The sequence below is a fragment of the Myxine glutinosa genome, chromosome 11 (genome assembly GCF_964187855.1).
Source record: "Myxine glutinosa chromosome 11, kmMyxGlut1.1, whole genome shotgun sequence".
In the NCBI taxonomy this organism is placed as follows: Eukaryota; Metazoa; Chordata; class Myxini; order Myxiniformes; family Myxinidae; genus Myxine; species Myxine glutinosa.
The window spans coordinates 125,371,925-125,392,887 of NC_136271.1; the positions used below are offsets into that span (position 1 = coordinate 125,371,925).

At 46.8% G+C, this 20,963-nt stretch overlaps 1 protein-coding gene across 1 annotated transcript in view; it reads left to right on the forward strand.

Moving 5' to 3' along the window:
• The window catches only part of KCNH1 (potassium voltage-gated channel subfamily H member 1), a 728,543-nt gene that overhangs the window by 457,413 nt on the left and 250,167 nt on the right, over window positions 1-20,963 (forward strand). Inside the window, exon 8 of the mRNA XM_068131096.2 lies at window positions 19,544-19,743. Coding sequence (XP_067987197.1) covers window positions 19,544-19,743 — 200 coding nt within the window. The remainder of the gene's footprint in view (window positions 1-19,543; window positions 19,744-20,963) is intronic.

The following is a 20,963-nucleotide window of genomic DNA, read 5'->3' on the forward strand; positions in this document are numbered from 1 at the left end:
TCATTCCTCTTTTCTCCCGCCTCTGGAACAAACTCCCTCACTCCCTTCAATCCCACTCCTCCCTCCAGGTCTTTAAAACAGCTGTTCACCACCATCTCTTATCTTCCCCCATCCAAAACCTTGATCTTTTCTACCCCCGCTAATTCACCCCAGATCCACCTTGTTTGAAATTCCAACTTCTTTCCTGGAAGTCCTGGCAGTGTCCATATGTTTTATACCTCTCCCACCGCCCCCTTCCCATGCCCCCCCCCCCAAAGCCCTCGCCCTCTCTCAGATCTCTCGATGTCTCCATGTCTCTCGGTCCCTGCTCTCAAATGTTGTGTTTGTGTCCTTCCCCCTCTCTCCCCATCTTGTCTACCGCTCCCTATGTTATATGTTTTATGTGTCGGTTTGTCTTTCTGTGTGATTAATGTTCGCTCTTTCACGAGCCTCGATATTGTATACAAAAAAAAAAAAAAAAAAAAAAAAAAAAAAAAATGCTATGCCAAGAACATGGCTATGCATGTAATGTTAAAAGAGAAGTTTGGAAGGAATGTATTTTTCGACTCATAATGATGTCCTTATATGGAGGATCCATGTAGGATCCCTTCGAGCCATTTCATAGACAGTTAATCATGGGTCTTTTTTTAGAGACAATCAATGCAAAGGTATGGAACAGGACGCATTAGAAATTATTTGTGTGCATGTGCAAATATATTAGCCTGGGGTTATATTTGTCTGATTTACTCTAACATCGATAAGTCTCCTTCCTTTTCCACATTTAGTATCTTTCCTGAGAAAGAAATCAAATGTGGGAAAGAATGTGTCGTCCCCAAATCTGCTATTCTTCCTTCACTCCATCGTCCCCACAATCCGCACTTTTGAGTTCTGCACTAGGTGTCGATTTCAGGCTAAACTTGAATTGAAGAATTTGAAAAATTGAAAATCAACCAACTTGAGTTTGAATTGATTGGGACATGTACCTTTCTCAAATTGAAGACCTCTCCTCCTCCCATCTCCCACACCTGAGAATAATTTTACATCTTCTAATAATATTAGAATCACTTCCGAAGTGCAGAAACATCACATATTGTAATTACCTGTTTGTAACCAAGTGTGCTGTTTTATCAAGGGATGCGTAAAGCGCTCCGTCCCTTTATATATGGTATCGTTTCTCTGTATTCAGCTTTAACATGGGGACTGAAAATACGTTTCTCGACTTCTACTGGACGAAATCGGCTGCAAATTTCCAAAGTAAATTATTTGTACATCGAGGTAATATGTTCTAAATTTCAGCAACATCCGTTTCCGTATTCTTGAGTTTTATTTAGAAAACCCTCAAATTCACATTGGTGTCTGTCCGTCCGTCCGCTCAAAATGTGTTGGTGCTCTTATCTCAAGGACTAAACATTGAAACGAGCTGAAACTTGGAATATACATCGGCCAATAGGTCTAATTAATGGCTTTTAAATTCCACCGAAGTGCAATTATTGTTTTTGCTTTAAAATTAAATATATAAAAATACATATACATAAATAAATATATATATAAATACATGTACATAAATAAATAAATATAAATATATATACATAAATGTATATATATATAAATATATATATACATAAATATATATATATATATATACATATATAAATATATATAAATATATATACATAAATAAATATATGTAAATATATAGATACATAAATAAATAAATATAAATATATATACATAAATAAATATATATAAATATTACTTACTTACTTACTGCGTCGAGCTAGCTCGGCATTCCATGACACGTTTCTTCCATTCATCTCTGTCACTCATGGCATTAGGTAGTTCGTTAACCAGACACCCAGTATCATTTGTAAGCTGATCTATATATGTTTTCGCAGGTCTCCCTGGTGCCTGTTTGCCGTGAGTTGGTAACCAAAGTAAAACATCGCTTGCGAGCTCATCTTTGTTTCTCCAGCAGTGCCCAGCGAATCTTAATCTATGTTGACGTATGGTTACACTGATTGGTGGGATTTTTGCATACAATTCATATTTTGTGGGGTGCTCAGCATAAATATATATACATAAATAACGATATATAAATATAAATATATATACATAAATAAATAAATAAATAAATATATATATATATATATATATATATGTAATGAAAAAAAAAAATAACCACCTTTAGAGGCCATTTTTTCCCGCAAGGCGGGGGTTGGCCTTTTTCGGGAACCGTGGTTGTTGTTGTTTTTTGGTCCCCTTTTTGAAGCAATGTTTTACGGCCGGATGCCCTTCCTGACGCCAACCCTTTTTGCCGCCTTTAACGACAAACAGGGAATTACCATTGAACTGGTACTCAATTAGCCGACCTCTGAAGGATGACAGGCTGAGTCAACCCCCCTGGCATTAATTCAGTGATCAACCGGGATTCGAACCCAGGATCCTAGGATCCTAAGCCGGCACCCTAGCCGCTAGCCCAACACCAGGGTTGGTGTTGCATATTTACATATTTACATAAATATTATATATAAATAAATATATATAAATATATATACATAAATAAATACATGTAAATATATATAAATAAATATATATAAATATATACAAATATATACAAATATATATAAATATATATAAATATATATAAATATATATATTGTTGCGGATCTCCAAATGTCGGCCTTCCCCTTATCAAGGGGGGATTAAGGGACACAAGTGTCCCTTATCAAGGGACACTTGTCCTTTCACTGGCCGACGCGATCCCGGGGCTATCACGTTCCTTCCGGTCAGCGCTGAATAGGGTGGTTGGTCGAATTGGTCCTATTGCCTAAGTACCAGCGCCTTCCGGGAAGCAAGGAAATAACCCCACCTGAACCACGGCGTTAGTGGACACGCCGAGCAAAGCGAGCCGCGATTCGGGCCGTTAACAGGTATGAAACCCAATTCGAGCGGTTGTCAATCGTGCCACGCTTACCCAATTGAGAAATCACTAAGACGATCGAATTAAGAGGAAAACAGGAAGAACAGTTAATTTATTTACACTTTGTACAAATAAGAAGAGGAAGAAAAAGAAAGAATGTACAGGGAAGAGGAAGAAGCAGATACACAGGCAGCCTTATACAGTCTTATGCTTATTCCCTGGACACGGGCCCGTTCGCACTCAGACTCACTCTCAGACTCACTCACATGGGGTTGTAGATGGTCGGGTTGAGGGTCCACCGATGGCTTCCACAGCTCGTCCGGTCCCCGACTCGTACCGTGCAGGCGATGGAAGACGGCAGGCAGCTCTCCGCGTAGCGTAGGCACTAGGCGGACGATTATATATTGGGGGATCGGTAAGCGGTTAGCGGTTATATTGGCTCACGCCCGCGTATGTGATAGGAATGCTGGCGCTTGATATTCGCTCACTGCAAGCCCAAGCTAAATTCCCAACCAGCGATCTCCAACAAGCCCTTCTTTACCGGGCGCCTTTCTCCATGAGTCCTCACAATGCGCTCTCTCCAACAAAGTCCTTTATAATGAGCGCTGCTGCGTAAGTCCTCCTCCGCGTAAGTCCTTCTCATGCGAGCGAGCTCGTTCAGTCCTCTCATGCGAGCGAGCTCGGTCAGTCCTCTCAAAGGGCTTTGCGTGCGCGGTTATATATCACCGCTTTAGCCAGCCCTCTCGAACCTCTAGCCACACCCTGCCAGGCGATGTCGCCTCAGCCCTGATTGGCTGGTGGCCCTTACCATCCCTCCTGCTGCCGATCCGATCTCATCCTCGCTGCCGCTCCACCCCCTTTTTGGGCCTTACCTCATGGCTGGGATAGTTCCAGCAAACCAAGAGCAGCAAACGCTGCTGGCAGCCAAAGCATAACAAACTGCGAGCATCCCAAACTGCGAGCATCCCAAGCGTAACAAACTGCGAGTTGTCAAATGGGGCGCGGGATGGATTCTGCCCAACGAGGTGGAATTTGGAGGGTGGAGGCACAATGGAATGGGACCTACTCTTATTTGTTTTACACAACGCAGATGCAACTATTGGAAATGGCCTTATCTCACATATACTAAGAAATAACTAATGTTCTAAGGTGGCCTACGTGTTGCATGTGGCCTAACTATGGGGTGCAACCTTTAACCTTTAATGATGTTACCTGTGTGGGTTCTCAAAACCGCAGCAATATATATATATACATATAAATATAAATATATATACTGAAACGCAAAATAAACTTACCACCTTTGAAACCTTTAAATATCAACAATAACACTGCGTGTAGTAAATGTGTGAACTTATTTGTGGACAATAGTGTCCTCACTGTCAGACAATACGGTCACGGATGGTCACTTGAACCTTCAATGGTCACTTCATAGCACAGCTGTTGAACAGCCGTTTTGACTGTCAGTGATTAGCCAAGGGGTACGGGATGATTTTAATGAGCTGCACGTGATGTCTTGATATTGGCTTTTAAAATGCCAGTGCAAAATGGGCATTTCAATCAACATGCCACGATTGTCAAGGGATCAACGGCAGCGTGCCCTGGGCATGCTGCAAGGCGGACTGAGCTACCGTGAGGTGGCACGTCGCCTTGGCTGTTCACACCAGACGATATCGGCCCTGGTGGACAGAGACACCCTCCACAACTCTGCAGATGACAGACCTCGATCAGGGAGGCCAAGAGTCACCACTGCAAGGCAGGACAGGCAGATGGTCCGAAGTCACCTGCGGGATCGATTCCGTCCAGCATCCCGCACTGCGGCAGAAACTCCGGGGCATGCAAACCCACGGATCTCCAATGATACTGCACGAAGACGACTGCATGACTATGGTCTGACTGCCAGAAGACCATACAGAGGCCCCGTGATGACGGCTGCCCATCGCCGCAACCGACAGAGATGGTGCCAGCAGCATCAGCGGTGGACCTTGGCGCAGTGGAACGAGGTCGCTTTCAGCGATGAGTCAAGGTTCTGTGTGGACAGTCCTGATGGGCGTGAGCGTGTCTGGAGAAGAACTGGCGAGCGATATGTCGATTGTTGCGTGCGTCAAGCCAACAGGTGGGGTGGCCCAAGTGTGATGGTGTGGGCTGCCATATCAGCCGTCATCACGGGGCCTCTGTATGGTCTTCTGGCAGTCAGACCATAGTCATGCAGTCGTCTTCGTGCAGTATCATTGGAGATCCGTGGGTTTGCACGCCCCGTGGTTTCTGCCGCAGTGCGGGATGCTGGACGGAATCGATCCCGCAGGTGACTTCGGACCATCTGCCTGTCCTGCCTTGCAGTGGTGACTCTTGGCCTCCCTGATCGAGGTCTGTCATCTGCAGAGTTGTGGAGGGTGTCTCTGTCCACCAGGGCCGATATCGTCTGATGAGAACAGCCAAGGCGACGTGCCACCTCACGGTAGCTCAGTCCGCCTTGCAGCATGCCCAGGGCATGCTGCCGTTGATCCCTTGACAATCGTGGCATGTTGATTGAAATGCCCATTTTGCACTGGCCTTTTTAAAGCCAATATCAAGACATCACGTGCAGCTCATTAAAATCATCCCGTACCCCTTGGCTAATCACTGACAGTCAAAACGGCTGTTCAACAGCTGTGCTATGAAGTGACCATTGAAGGTTCAAGTGACCATCCGTGACCGTTTTGCCTGACAGTGAGGACACTATTGTCCACAAATAAGTTCACACATTTACTACACACAGTGTTATTGTTGATATTTAATGGTTTCAAAGGTGGTAAGTTTCTTTTGCGTTTCAGTATGTATATATATATATATATATATATATATATATATATATATATATATATTCTGTTACGTGGTCCCCTCGGTGAATACCTGGTCTCGGTGACCCCCGGACCGTGAGAGGAACTTCGCCAGAAAGTTGTATTATATATGCGCTTTCACCACGCAATCCATATGAATTCCACCCAAGAGAAAACTGATGTTCAAGGATATATTTCAATGGTAATGACACCATACAATTTCAATGATACAACCACGGAGATTTTCCCCGAGCAATCAGTAGCAAACAACCATCCACAATTCCCAATCCACAATCAATCCCCTATATGATTAAGATGGCCATCTTATATATGTGTGTTCACTTCGGTACTCACGACCCCCTTTTGGTCTCTGCTCCTCACAATGTCTCTGGGCCCCTCCTGACCAAGATACTGGTCGGCGTCGCCGCACTCGGGCGGTTGAACGAACCCCTGGTGGACGTTTTTCCACCGGGCAGGTATCGTACCAGGCACCTTGGCTGCAGCCCCTCGTGGCCACGCGAAGCGGGTACGGTAGAGCAAGCAAAAAGCCCCACGCCGCTTGCAAGGCGCGTTAGGCCCCAACGTGCGACCCGCACGCGTCTATTCAGACGGTGCCACGAACAGTGCCAGACGCGGGGTCGATGCACGGCCCCACGTCAACTTGACGTCTCCACCGGGCAGGTACACGTCCCGGTAATTCCTCTCGCCAGACGGGCTTCGGAAGGCCGCTTTTCCACGCAGCGCAAGGTCGATCCCACCTTTCGTCGGAGCGGGGCGAGGAAGAAGAATACTCGTCCCTTTTCTTCCTCGTGTCTTTTTCTTCTTCCGTTTCCGGTCACTTCCGTTTCCGGACACTTTTTCAGAAGGGCTCCTGACCCTCCAACCACAACAACCCTTAATCAACTACGCATGGATAAGCAAAGACCTGAATGGCAATTCACATACATTCACATAAATATGTAACACTCCCCCCCTTCAAGAAAGAAAGTTCGAACCCAGCGAAAACTTTCTTTGCCGGCCAATTTGGAGAAACAAACCAGATAACTCAACCCCCCCACATTATCAGTTCCCCCCGGGCACAGTTATCACTTAAAAATAAACCAACCAAAATTTCACCACAACCCCTCCAGATTACTCCCTCTGGACTAAGCACCAGCAACGACATTGTCCCTGCCAAATCAAACTCTATCTCATGACCCTCTGACTTTGACCGTCAGTTTCTTGTGAATGAAGGTTAAGGGGTTGATCAAAGATCCAAAGTGAAGCAACTCGATAGCACTTTTTCCGGGAGGCCAAGCCGAGTATTCACTACATGGATGCCTTTAGGAACGTGGAGTTCACGGTTAGTCCGTGCAGGAAAGTTCTCTACATGGGCGCCTTGAGGAACGTGGAGTTCACGGTTAGTCCGTGCATGAAAGTTCACTACCTGGACGCCTTTAGGAACGGCGTTCACGGTTAATCCGTGTAGGAATCTTGGCTCGGCGGCTCCGCCGCATTCAGTGCTTCAACTTCTCAGAACTTCCCTAATAATTAGGGTGGGACCACTTGTCCCTGTAGTCCCATGAATAGCGGTCTCCTTCTCGGCCACTACTTTGCCAATCCTTCCTTCGGGAGCGGCCGTAACTCAGGGAGCCTCCATAATAATATTGATTGCGGCCACCACCAAAACTACCGCCCAGTTGTCCTCTCCTGTAGACCTCTCGACGCCTACGAAATGCCTTCCCTACTGTTATGGTCCGACCCTTCAAATCCTTGCCATTCCAATTCTTCTCTGCCTCTCTGGCGTCTTTTGTGCTGGCAAACGTGACAAAGCCGAACCCTCTTGACTGTTGCGTTTCCCAGTCTCTTACCAACCGCACTTCCACCAGCGGCCCATATCTGTTGAAGACAGAGGTCAGAACTTCTTCCTCTGTTTTGAAGTTCAGTCCCCCTACAAATAACTTGGCACTTTTGTCGCCATCCCGAGCTGGTGTGGTGTTATTTTCCCTGCTGGGCTCTTTACCAACCCTCAGGTTACCATAAACTTGACCCCCGGCCAAATCATTCCCGATAACCACAGATACACCCTCTACAGGAAGCGTGGCTTGTAAACCGACGGTGACCGGTCCTGACACCAAATCGGACTCCAAATGGATGACATGAAGGGGAGCACTAACACCGCCCCCGATCCCCTGTAAACGAACACTATCCCCCGTTGCCGTCTCCTCGGACCATGGCAAAATGCCTTCAAGCATTAAAGATTGATGTGCCCCTGTGTCCCTCAATATCCTAACCGGTTTCCGGTTAGTCGAGGCTCCATCCCGTGACACAAACCCCTCTGAAATAAATGGTTGGTAACCCTTTTGATGGCGATTTCTCACAATGGCCATTGCATTTGGAGTCGTAATAGTCGGACTCCGCTCTGGGTCTTCCCTTTTCATGCGGTAACAACTGGACATCAAGTGTCCAGGTTTCTTGCAAAAAGCGCAAGTAGGCCCGGAGGAAAAACTCGTGGTCTGCCTCGGGCCCCCCGAACTATAAGTTTGTCTTGGGCCCGCATCCCTCTGATTTCGAACAGGTGGGGTATCATAGTTGTCCCCATAATCATCTCGAGGCCGCCGCCATGTAACTCGAGGTCGACTCGAGGTCGTTCTCCGCACCAGGTGTTCCATAACTCCCCTGCTGAAGTCTAGGCGAGGAGTTAGGTTTGTGGACCCCTATTCGGTGGGTTAAGGCATAATCATCTGCCATGGTGGCTGCGTCCCACAACTTTGGTACTTTCTTTTCCTGCAGGTACACTTTGATGTCCTCGTGGACACACTGCTGGAATTCCTCCACCAGGATCAAGTCCCGCAATGTTTCGAAGTCTTTCCCGACTCCTTTTGACTCACACCACCGATCAAACATGTTTTCTTTCACTCTGGCAAACTCCACATGGGTCTCACTCTCCCTCTTCCTGGCATTCCTGAATTTTTGCCTGTAAGCTTCCGGAACCAACTCATAGGCTTTGAGGATGTGCTTCTTCAGTACCTCATAATCTGCACATTGGTCCATTGGTAGCGCCGAATAAATTTCCTGAGCTTTCCCCACCAGCACACTTTGCACGAGTATGGTCCAGGCCTCCTCCGGCCAGTTTAATTGTCGAGCCACTTTCTCAAAGTGTGGAAAAAATTTCGCGACTTCCTTTTCACTGAACGGTGGAACCAGCCTCACATGTCTGCCCACATCCCAGGTTTTCTGGTTAGGTGTCGACCCCGTCAGCAAGGGTGGTGCCTCTCCCCGTTCTCTCATTAACTCCAGCTCCTTGAATTTGATTTCTTGCTGAAGCTCCATGTCACGTTCCTTTAATTCCCTTTCCGCTTTTCTCTCCTCTGCTTCGAGTTCCCTTGCAGCTCTCCTCTCCTCTGCTTCTGCTTTCCTTTCCTCTGTTTTCATCCTTTCTAACCTTTCCTGGAGTTCTCGTTCCACTCTCCTTTCTTCTTCTGCTCTTTCCTTTTCTGCTTTCCTTTCTTCTTCTGCTAACCTTTCCTGGAGTTCTCGTTCCACTCTCCTTTCCTCTGCTTGTTTCTCTTCTCTCCTCTCTTCTGCTTTCCTTTCTTCTTCTGCTCTTTCCTTTTCTGCTTTCCTTTCTTCTTCTGCTCTTTCCTTTTCTGCTTTCCTTTCTTCTTCTGCTCTTTCCTTTTCTGCTTTCCTTTCTTCTTCTTTGATCCGTTCCTGGCTCCGTAATTGCAACTCCAGTTTCCGGAGCTCAACGTCTTCTGGTTCTTCGGGTAGCCACTCCCAGGCTAACTCGTCCCATGTTCCTAATCCCACCATAGATTGTATCACCGTGGCCTGCAACTCTGCCTTCCTCAAATTAGTTTGGACCTCCAAGTTAAAATGTTTGGCCAATTTCAAGAGGTCCGACTTTAGTAACGCTCGGAACTGTGCCTCACTCGGTGTTACCGCAAAGTTCTGTGCCACAAACGCCATGGTGACTATCGTTAACACCTGTTAACCTTCACCCAAGACTTTACCCCAATTTCCCCAAAAATTTTCCAATTAATACTTAATTAATAAATTTTAATTAATAAAAATATTATTTTATTATTTTATACAATTTTAGATCCCGGACGTAGACCCAATTGCGAATCTGCAAATCGTAATTTGGACGAGCCCCCAATTCTGTTACGTGGTCCCCTCGGTGAATACCTGGTCTCGGTGACCCCCGGACCGTGAGAGGAACTTCGCCAGAAAGTTGTATTATATATGCGCTTTCGCCACGCAATCCATATGAATTCCACCCAAGAGAAAACTGATGTTCAAGGATATATTTCAATGTAATGACACCATACAATTTCAATGATACAACCACGGAGATTTTCCCCGAGCAATCAGTAGCAAACAACCATCCACAATTCCCAATCCACAATCAATCCCCTATATGATTAAGATGGCCATCTTATATATGTGTGTTCACTTCGGTACTCACGACCCCCTTTTGGTCTCTGCTCCTCACAATGTCTCTGGGCCCCTCCTGACCAAGATACTGGTCGGCGTCGCCGCACTCGGGCGGTTGAACGAACCCCGGGTGGACGTTTTTCCACCGGGCAGGTATCGTACCAGGCACCTTGGCTGCAGCCCCTCGTGGCCACGCGAAGCGGGTACGGTAGAGCAAGCCAAAAGCCCCACGCCGCTTGCAAGGCGCGTTAGGCCCCAACGTGCGACCCGCACGCGTCTGTTCAGACGGTGCCGCGAACAGTGCCAGACGCGGGGTCGATGCACGGCCCCACGTCAACTTGACGTCTCCACCGGGCAGGTACACGTCCCGGTAATTCCTCTCGCCAGACGGGCTTCGGAAGGCCGCTTTTCCACGCAGCGCAAGGTCGATCCCACCTTTCGTCGGAGCGGGGCGAGGAAGAAGAATACTCGTCCCTTTTCTTCCTCGTGTCTTTTTCTTCTTCCGTTTCCGGTCACTTCCGTTTCCGGACACTTTTTCAGAAGGGCTCCTGACCCTCCAACCACAACAACCCTTAATCAACTACGCATGGATAAGCAAAGACCTGAATGGCAATTCACATACATTCACATAAATATGTAACAATATATATATATATATATATATATATACATATATACATATATACATATATATATATATATATATATATATATATATATATATATATATACATATATATATATATATATATATATATATATATATATATATATATATATATATATATATATATATATATATATAATAAAAATAATAATAATTCATTTATTTTGTATAGCGCTTTTAATGAAGCCCAAAGGCGCTTTGACAGAGTGCAAAACATAATGCATAACAAAACATGAAAGCAACAATTGCAAAAAGACAAGAATCAATAGGGAAATATTTAAAGCAAAAGGAGGGAGAAGGAGAAGTGATAGTCAGGGGTTAAATGCTGTGGGTTGAATGTTGAATGCAGTGCTGAACAGGTGGGTCTTTAGTGATGTTTTAAATGTGGTGAGTGAGGAGGAGTCTCTGATGGTGTGAGGTAGTGAGTTCCAGAGGGTGGTAGCAGCGATGGAGAAGGCCCTGTCCCCCCAGGATCTGAATTTGGTCCGGATGGGGGGGGGTCAGGAGGTTGGTACCAGCAGAGTGGAGGTTGCGGGTGGGAGTGTGTCTGGAGAGGAGGTCAGCCAGGTAGGATGGGGCCAGGTTATGGAGGGCTTTGTAGATCAAGAGGAGGATTTTGTACTGAATTCTCTGGGGGATGGGGAGCCAGTGAAGCTTGTAAAGGACGGGGGTGATGTGGTCACGGGTCCGGGAATGGGTGAGTAGATGGGCAGCGGAGTTCTGAATGTATTGGAGTTTATTGGTGATTGTTGAGGGTGAACCATAGAGGAGGCTATTGCAGTAGTCCAGACGGGAGGTGATGAAGGCGTGGATGAGGGTTTCTGCAGCCGTGGAGGAGAGGGATGAGCGGAGACGGGCGATGTTTTTCAGGTGAAAGAAGGCTGTCTTTGTGATCTGTTTAGTGTATTTGTCGAAGGAGAGGGTTTGGTCAAAGATGACGCCAAGATTCCGGATGAGAGGGGAGGTGGATACTGGGATACCGTCGATGTTGAGGGCAAAGTTATGGGTGGATTTTGTGAGCGTTTTTGGGCCAATGATGATTATTTCAGATTTATCACAGTTAAGTTTGAGGAAGTTGATTTGAAGCCAGGATTTTATTTCAGAGATGCAGTTTGTCAGGATAGAGTGGGTGTCGGTGGAGACGGACTTGGTGGAGATGAAAAGCTGGATGTCATCGGCGAAGCCGTGGAATTGGAGACCATGACGGCGGATTAAGTGACCGAGGGGGGACAGGTAAAGGATGAAGAGGAGGGGGCCAAGAACTGAACCTTGGGAGACACCTTGGGGGAGGGGAGCAGTGGGGGATTTGCAGTTATTGATGGAGATGAACTGGCGTCTGTCAGAGAGGTATGATTTAATCCAAGAGAGGGCAGTGCCGGTAACGTTAAAGGTGGATTCAAGTCGGGTGAGGAGGATGGTGTGATCGATGGTGTCAAAGGCAGCGCTGAGGTCGAGGAGGACGAGAATGTTGAGGTTGCCAGCGTCAGAGGAGAGGAGAAGGTCGTTGGTGATTTTGAGGAGAGCAATTTCAGTACTGTGGTTGGAGCGGAAGCCGGATTGGAATGTTTCATACAGGTTATTGGCAGAGAGGTGATGTTTGAGTTGAGCGGCTACAGCGCGTTCCAAAACTTTTGACAGAAAGGGTAGGTTGGAGATGGGTCTGAAGTTATTTAGGGTGTCAGGGTTGAGTCCAGGTTTTTTCAGAATGGGGGTAACAGCAGCAATTTTGAGGGATGGTGGGACGATGCCTGTAGACAGGGAGGAGTTTATTGTTGCAATGATAAGTGGAGAGAGAGCAGGGAGGGAGGCCCTGACAAAGCTGGAGGGGATGGGGTCAAGAGTGCAGGTGGCAGTTTTCATTCCTATGAGGAGTTCAGAGAGGTCAGTCGGGGAGACCGGGGAGAATTGAGACAGGGGAAGGCAGGATAAGGGGGGGCAGGCGGTTGGAGGGGGAGCGGGTGTGGCGGTGGTCAAGCTGTTGTAGATGTTGTCAATTTTGCGTTGGAAGAAAGAAAGGAAGGAGATGCAGTTGTCTACTGTGAATGCCTGGGTGGTGGTGTCCAGGGGGCGGAAGAGTTTGTTTATTGTCGAGAAGAGTGCTTTTGGGTTTCCGGAGCCAGAGTGGATAATTTGAGAGTAGTAGGCAGAGCGGGCGTGGGAGAGGGCATCTTTGTAGTGTTGTAGGTGGTCCTTGTAGGCTTGGGAGTGAACTGTGAGACCTGTTTTATTGCGGAGTCTTTCAAGTTGGCGAGCACGAGTTTTCATCAGGCGGAGTTCAGGGGTAAACCAGGGAGCAGAATGGGTGAAAGAAACTGTTTTGGTTTTTACAGGCACAAGCTGGTCAAGGCAGGAGGAGAGAGTGTGGTTGTAGTAGTCAGTGAGGTCGGAAGGGGTGTGGAGGTCAATGAAGGGAGAAGTGGACATTTTTTCAGAGAGGGTGGATGAGAATGAGGTAGGTGAAAGAGCGTTTAGCTTACGGAAGTTGATAGTGCGATAATGTCTTAGTGTTGGGGTGGGGATGTTGATGGTCATAGTGATGGCTAAGTGGTCAGAGAGGGTGAGGTCGGAGCCAGAGAGATGGTGCAAAATTAATCCATTGGAGCAGACAAGGTCCAAAATGTGACCACGGATATGCGTAGGAAAGTTGACATGTTGAGTGAGGTTAAAGCAGGTGAGTAAATCAGTGAAGTCAGTGGTTATTGTGGAGTCAGTGGAGTCCATGTGGATATTGAAATCACCAAGGAGGAGGATTGAGGGGGAGAGGGAACATAGCTGGGTCAGAAAGTAGGAGAAGTCAGACAGGAATAATGGGTGTGGTTTGGGAGGGCGGTAGACGACAGCCATGACTGACTGCGTGCGACCAGAGAGTTTAAAAGCCAGGTGTTCAAAGGATGGGGATGAGGCTGGTCCTGATGTCTTGACGGTGGATAACGGCAATTCCACCACCTCGGCCCTCCGAGCGTGGTTTATTGATGTAGGAATATCCATTGGGTGTGGTGAGGTTGAGTGTGTAGTAGTCCAGAGGTTGTTGCCAGGTTTCGGTGAGACAGAGAAAGTCCAGTTTGTTATCCAGGATGTATTCGTTCAGGATGAGGCATTTGTTGTTGAGGGACTGGGTGTTGAACAGGGTGAGCTTGATGTTGTTTTGAACAGCAGGGATGAATTCAGGTGATTTCGCCAGGGTTCGCAGGCAGGAGGTGCGATTTTGTGCGTTGCCGTGACGAGGTGCGCTGGGACGATGAGTGGGAGTGCGCTGAGCCGACCAGAGGACGGGGATGGAGTGACCTGATTGTACATATACAAACTTACGACCGGAGCCACGGTGAATGTACCTGGGTCGTCGGAGGAGTCCATTAGATTTGATGGCAGAGATGCATGATGGGGTGGAGCGGGTATTGAGCAGAAGGAGCCTTGCGGCGGAGTACCGCAGAGCCATGCCAGGCAGGAGCGGAGAGACGAGACGAGGCCAAGGTTGAGGAGGTGAAACAATGGTCCCAACCCACGGGAGCAGGCCCAAGGAAACGAAGGAGACGAAGGAGCCAGGTAGGTGAAGCCAGGAGCAGAGTCGGGACCAAGCAGAGGGCAGGCAGGAGCAAAGAGACGATCACGAGGCCAAGGTTGATCACGGCAAAGCGGGAAATGCAGCGGCAATCAACCGCCGCCGCTACAAATCAAGATCACGGCGGGAAAACCGCTGCGAAGGACACAACCCACGAGAGCGTGCCCGAGGAAACAGCGAGCAGGCGAAGGAGCCGGGTAGGCGAAGCAGGGAGCAGAGCCGGGACTATGCGGAGGGCAGACTCAATGGCCAAAAAATCCGCACGACCACCAAAAAAGCAAGCCACAGACAATGGCCCGGTCGAAGAAGCGGCGAGCATTTGACGCCTGCGTCGCCTTTTATATATATATTTATATATATATATATATATATATATATATATATATATATATATATATATATATATATATATATATATCAGTCACTATGCGACCTTCATATCATCAGTGGAGAACCGCCAGTAAGGTGTCCCATACAGCTGCTGCTGCACCTTGCTGGGAGCGATAAGCACCGCCTGCCACGCGGTAACGTTATCTCTGGTATCCACTCATCATATGGAGTCGACCTGGTTGCGGTTGGGAGTTACTAATAATGGTATCTGTAATCTGGTTCTCCAACCTAATGAGCGGACAACATGTCGTCATCGCCATGCACGTCCGCCTTGCCTGCAAAGTTCCAGAGGAACCATCTAGCAGTGCGTCATTACGGATTATAAATACAGATACTGTCACAAGTGCATGCAAAACTCACAGTTACCGACCTGGTTTCGCCCTTGTTGGGGCTTCATCAGGGCAACGCAGTGAGGCTTTCCATACACTTGTAACTCTGTGACCCTTTCGGTTTTTATATCAGTCACTATGCGACCTTCATATCATCAGTGGAGAACCGCCAGCAAGGTGTCCCATACAGCTGCTGCTGCACCTTGCTGGGAGCGATAAGCACCGCCTGCCACGCGGTAACGTTATCTCTGGTATCCACTCATCATATGGAGTCGACCTGGTTGCGGTTGGGAGTTACTAATAATGGTATCTGTAATCTGGTTCTCCAACCTAATGATTACAGATACAGATTACAGATTACAGATACCATTATTAGTAACTCCCAATCGCAACCAGGTCGACTCCATATGATGAGTGGATACCAGAGATAACGTTACCGCGTGGCAGGCGGTGCTTATCGCTCCCAGCAAGGTGCAGCAGCAGCTGTATGGGACACCTTGCCGGCGGTTCTCCACTGATGATATGAAGGTCGCATAGTGACTGATATAAAAACCGAAAGGGTCACAGAGTTACAAGTGTATGGAAAGCCTCACTGCGTTGCCCTGATGAAGCCCCAACAAGGGCGAAACCAGGTCGGTAACTGTGAGTTTTGCATGCACTTGTGACAGTATCTGTATTTATAATCCGTAATGACGCACTGCTAGATGGTTCCTCTGGAACTTTGCAGGTAAGGCGGACGTGCATGGCGATGACGACATGTTGTCCGCTCATTAGGTTGGAGAACCAGATTACAGATACCATTATTAGTAACTCCCAACCGCAACCAGGTCGACTCCATATGATGAGTGGATACCAGAGATAACGTTACCGCGTGGCAGGCGGTGCTTATCGCTCCCAGCAAGGTGCAGTAGCAGCTGTATGGGACACCTTGCTGGCGGTTCTCCACTGATGATATGAAGGTCGCATAGTGACTGATATAAAAACCGAAAGGGTCACAGAGTTACAAGTGTATGGAAAGCCTCACTGCGTTGCCCTGATGAAGCCCCAACAAGGGCGAAACCAGGTCGGTAACTGTGAGTTTTGCATGCACTTGTGACAGTATCTGTATTTATAATCCGTAATGACGCACTGCTAGATGGTTCCTCTGGAACTTTGCAGGCAAGGCGGACGTGCATGGCGATGACGACATGTTGTCCGCTCATTAGGTTGGAGAACCAGATTACAGATACCATTATATATATATATATATATATATATATATATATATATATATATATATATATATATATATATATATATATATATATATATATATATATTTATATATATATTTATATAAATAAATATATTGTTGTGGTTTTGGAATAAAGGATAATTCCCCCTCGTAGGTAGACGCACCACAACATGTAGCCTCGCAATAGTTCAGTTATTTCTTCGTGAATGTAAGCGTAGTGCTTTCCTGTGTTTAGTTTTGCGTTGAGCAGGCCCATCAGTAGGGCGGACTTTTGGCGATAGCATGCCGCGTGGCAGGCCTGAACAAGTCTGGCGGGCCGAAGGGAGGCGCTGCAGGAGGGAGTGGTCGGTAAGCATGAGCCGCCAATCTGGGCTCGAGGGGAGTGGCTAACCACGATGATGAGAGGTGGGGTTTTGGAACATTCGAGTAGGGCCGGGGCGGAGCCATATAACCCTGCTCCGAGCCCCCCCCCCCCACCCCCCCCACGAGAAGAGTTCGGAGAGGTCAGTCAGAGTCGTGTGCACGTCAGTCATAGCCGGAGAGTATCGTGAGTTCAAGTGCTGAGTTACAGTTCCCTGTGAGACGAGTTCATGTTCCCTGTGAGAGTGAGTTGAGTTGCGTTGAGCTTGAGCATGCACGAGAACGCGCCGCAGAACGAGTGCATTGAATTGCGGTGATCGAGATTGTACACGAACTTTCCACGTGCCCTGTGCCCTGTGCCCTGCGCTCTGCGCTGTATTAATCGCACGCTCGAGAGGACGACCCATGCCGGGCCACAGACGCGCGATCTCCTCCTGCCTGCCTTCGCCTGCATACGTGCCGTGAACATCTGAGAGCCACGCCGGGCGAGTTGCCCCAGAGCGACCGACGGCAAAGTGCGCTTGGCACGCGAACTTCTTCTCTTCTTCTCCCCGTGTGTGTGAGTGGGCCCTGTGTCTGGGAATTAGTTAAGATCGATTAAGCTTCTGCTCTGTGTCCCCTTTCCTTCATCCTGATCATTGTAAATAATAATAAATTGTGTTATTCCTTTGATTTGACCGTTCTCGTCCCTTCCATCCATTGGCTTCGTATGGTACGAATAGAACCGCTCGAATCGGGTTCCATAAAAGTAACAGCACGAGTCACGTGATACGCATACCGTTCGGGCGTACTCGATTACGCGTGGCTTGTGCGAGGTTCGGTTCCTACTTTCGTGGCAGCGAGGGTTAAAGGTACGTGCGAAGTTGTCCCGATACCCGTTTTCACGCTTGCTCCAGAAGTGGCGATTCGACCTCGCGGACCCGAATACCCAGGGGGAAAAAAGGGGTTTAATCCCCCCTTTGTAACGGGAACGGGCTTCGGGAGATCCGCAACGATATATATAAATATATATAAATATATAAAAAATATATATATAAATATATTGCATACAGAGAAACAATCCCACATCAAGGGAAGAGTGCTTTGCATCTTGCTAAATGGCCTAATGGATAAGCATTAGCATTAGCACTTCTCAAGTTGGTGATTGTGGGTTCGAGTCCCATCTGGGTTGAATTTCCCCCCCCCCCCCCCCCTTACCTTTTCAAGACTTTAAAATCGTCTTCAATAAAGTTTTGCACGATGAACAAATGCATTTTGTTCGTATTTTAAATGTATCTTGGGAATATTTAAAGTAAATGGCATCACATTTCTTGCAGAGTTATCGCCGACAACCTGAACAAATTACAAATTACCGTCCAAATCACCCTCAGGCGAACGTCAGGCTTTCCCAGCCGGTTTGTGAAAGACTTGGACCAAAAGCATATCCTGACTGACCGCACAAGATGGTGGTAACAACTTGGGTCGTTAAAATTGGAAGTATGGTGGGTGTCTCAAAAAAGCGATGCGGAGGCAATTTGTTTCTAATCACCTGTGCTTGCCAATTAATGATGCTAATGAAGGGTCATTGAACTGTACCGCAGGAACAAAGCTCGGGCAGATAATGAAAACATTAGCGTGGTTCCAAGTGGAAATTGCCTCAATTTCAATGACATTTGCTCAAATCCTGAGCATATGTTTCCTTATAATTTCCCACCCCACTGTGCCTCGAAGGGTGAGCACGGTTATCTTTTTTTTCCATTCTGACACGACCAACGTGCTAGGCGGTAGCAGATGTCCACCAATGTAGACCTCAAGGCCCTCTTGTGTCTGTCCCTGTCCCTTCCTAATGCGGAACACTCACTTACCTCTCGTATTTAAGTTTGATATTGATTTTGCATGTCCAAGAGTACAGCGACAAGCTGGTGGCCTCACATAGAAGTCGAAAACAGTTTTGTTTGGAAAGTCAACTTGTCAAAAAACAAAAAATAAAACACCCCTCTTTTGGGGACAGAGGGAGGAGATAAGGTTTTGTTAATATCAATGATTGGCTATTTATGTGAGCTCTTCATTTTCTCAGTTTTGATTTTTGCCATACCTTGTGCATGGTATGTTTTTTTTGGGGGGGGGGGGGGGGGGTTTTGTATACAAGATCGAGGCTCGTGTAAGAGATAACATCAATCACAAAAAAAAAAACGGTCAAAAAAACATACAATAAAGGGAGCGGGAGACAAAATGGGGCGAGAGGGGGAAGCACACAAGTACAACAGCAGAGAACAGGGACATCGGGAGATCTGTGGGAGGGAGAGGGCTTGGGAGGAGGGGGCATGGGAAGGGGGTGGGGGGGGGGGTGGGAGAGGTATAAAACACATGGCTACTGCTAGAACTTCCAGGAAGGAAAGAAGTCGGTATTTCGAAAAAAGTGGATTTGGGGTGAAATTAACGGGGTAGAAAAGATCAAGGTTTTGGATGGGGGAAGATAAGAGATGGTGGTGAACAGCTGTTTTAAAGACCTAGAGGGAGGAGTGGGATTGAAGAGAGTGAGGGAGTTTGTTCCAGAGGTGGGAGAAAAGAGGAATGAAAGAGTGAAGGTTAGTAGAGAGTCTTGATTTTGGCAGTTTAACCAGAAGAGGGTTGCTGGCAGATCTTGTGCGACCTGTAGGAATATTTGGGGGACAGAGCAAAGACAGAGCTGGGGGAGCAAGGCCAGAGAGGCCTGTATGGCCCTAAAGTGTTTTCATTAGGCCCATACATTGGCTGTACCACATCAGCTGCAAGTATCTCCATAATTTTTCCTTATTTCACCAAACAAATGTGAAGCTTCAAACATCCACCTTTGTGTGTGAATTTTGTTTGAATGTCTTCATACAACTTCCTCTTTTTTCTCTTCCCAGCACTCCTTTATGCCACCATCTTTGGGAACGTGACCACCATATTTCAGCAAATGTCCACCAACACCAACCGGTATCATGAGATGTTGACCAGCGTTCGAGACTTTTTGAGATTACATCAAGTACCGCGAGGCCTGAGCGAGAGAGTAACTGACTACATCGTCTCCACTTGGACGCTTTCCAAGGGTGTCGACACAGAGAAGGTACCAGGAGTGGTGAGATATTGTTTTGGAGATTTTCTTTTCTCTTTCTTCATTACTTCATCTGATAAAGTTTCTCTTGGCTGTCCTCATTTTTTCTCTACCATGTCAAGTTTCTGTTAAAATCTTGCTGCGGCTAGATATTTGCCTGGGGATGTGATAGTAATTTAAACACCACATATGCAGACTAGAACAACATTCGGTAGAGCATCGCATACCACCGCTGAGCAGTTTACATTTTGTATCCCACTGATGGGGCGGATCTGGAACCGGATATGAACCAAAACCGAATCAGCTTGTTATTGTCCCCTAACCAACTCATCCACCTACTTTTCTCATAATCCGTCCACAACTTTTTAAAATATCATGCTATATATCGTTTTGGCCCTTATCACTCAATGGTGACGAATCACTTGCATATTAAAAAAAAAAAGACTCATCATCGGATTTTCACCAAAATCAAATCGATTCGTCCTGTCACACACTCAACCTGTCTAGCAACTTTTGTCCGAATCCGTTCATAATTGTTTGAGATATCCTGTTAATATATCGGTTTTATCCCTATCTCTTAAAAATTAAAGTATCCGAATCCGGATCCTCACCAAAATCTAATCATTTTGTCCTTGTCACATGTACTACCTCTCCACCAAATTTCGTCTGAATCCGTCCACAACTTTTTGAGATATCATGTTCACAAACAGACAGACAAGCAAACAGACAGGGGTGAAAACATAACCTCCACCCACCTTTGGTGATATAGGTAATAATGGTGATGTTTGGTGATTTTTTTTTCTTTTTTTGTATGCAAGATCGAGGCTCGTGTAAGAGCTAACATTAATGACAAAAACAAACAAACGGACACATAAGACATAATAAAGGGAGCAGGAGACAAGATGGGGAGAGAGGGTGAAGCACACAAGTACAATATTTGAGAGCTGGGACATCGGGAGATCTGTGGGAGGGAGAGGGCTTGGGGGGAGGAGGCGTGGGAAGGGGGGTGGGGTAGGATAGGTAAAAACCACATGGACACAGATAGGACTTTCAGGAAAGAAGTCGGTATTTAGGAAAAGTGATGATGTGATGTGAAAAGTGAAAAGTGATGCAAAAAAAAGATGGTGATGTAGGATGTAATAAGTAATGTAAACTAATCTTTCTGACTTTTTATTACTGTACATCGGAAAATATTGTAATATAACTAAGTCTCCTGATTCTTGAAACTAACC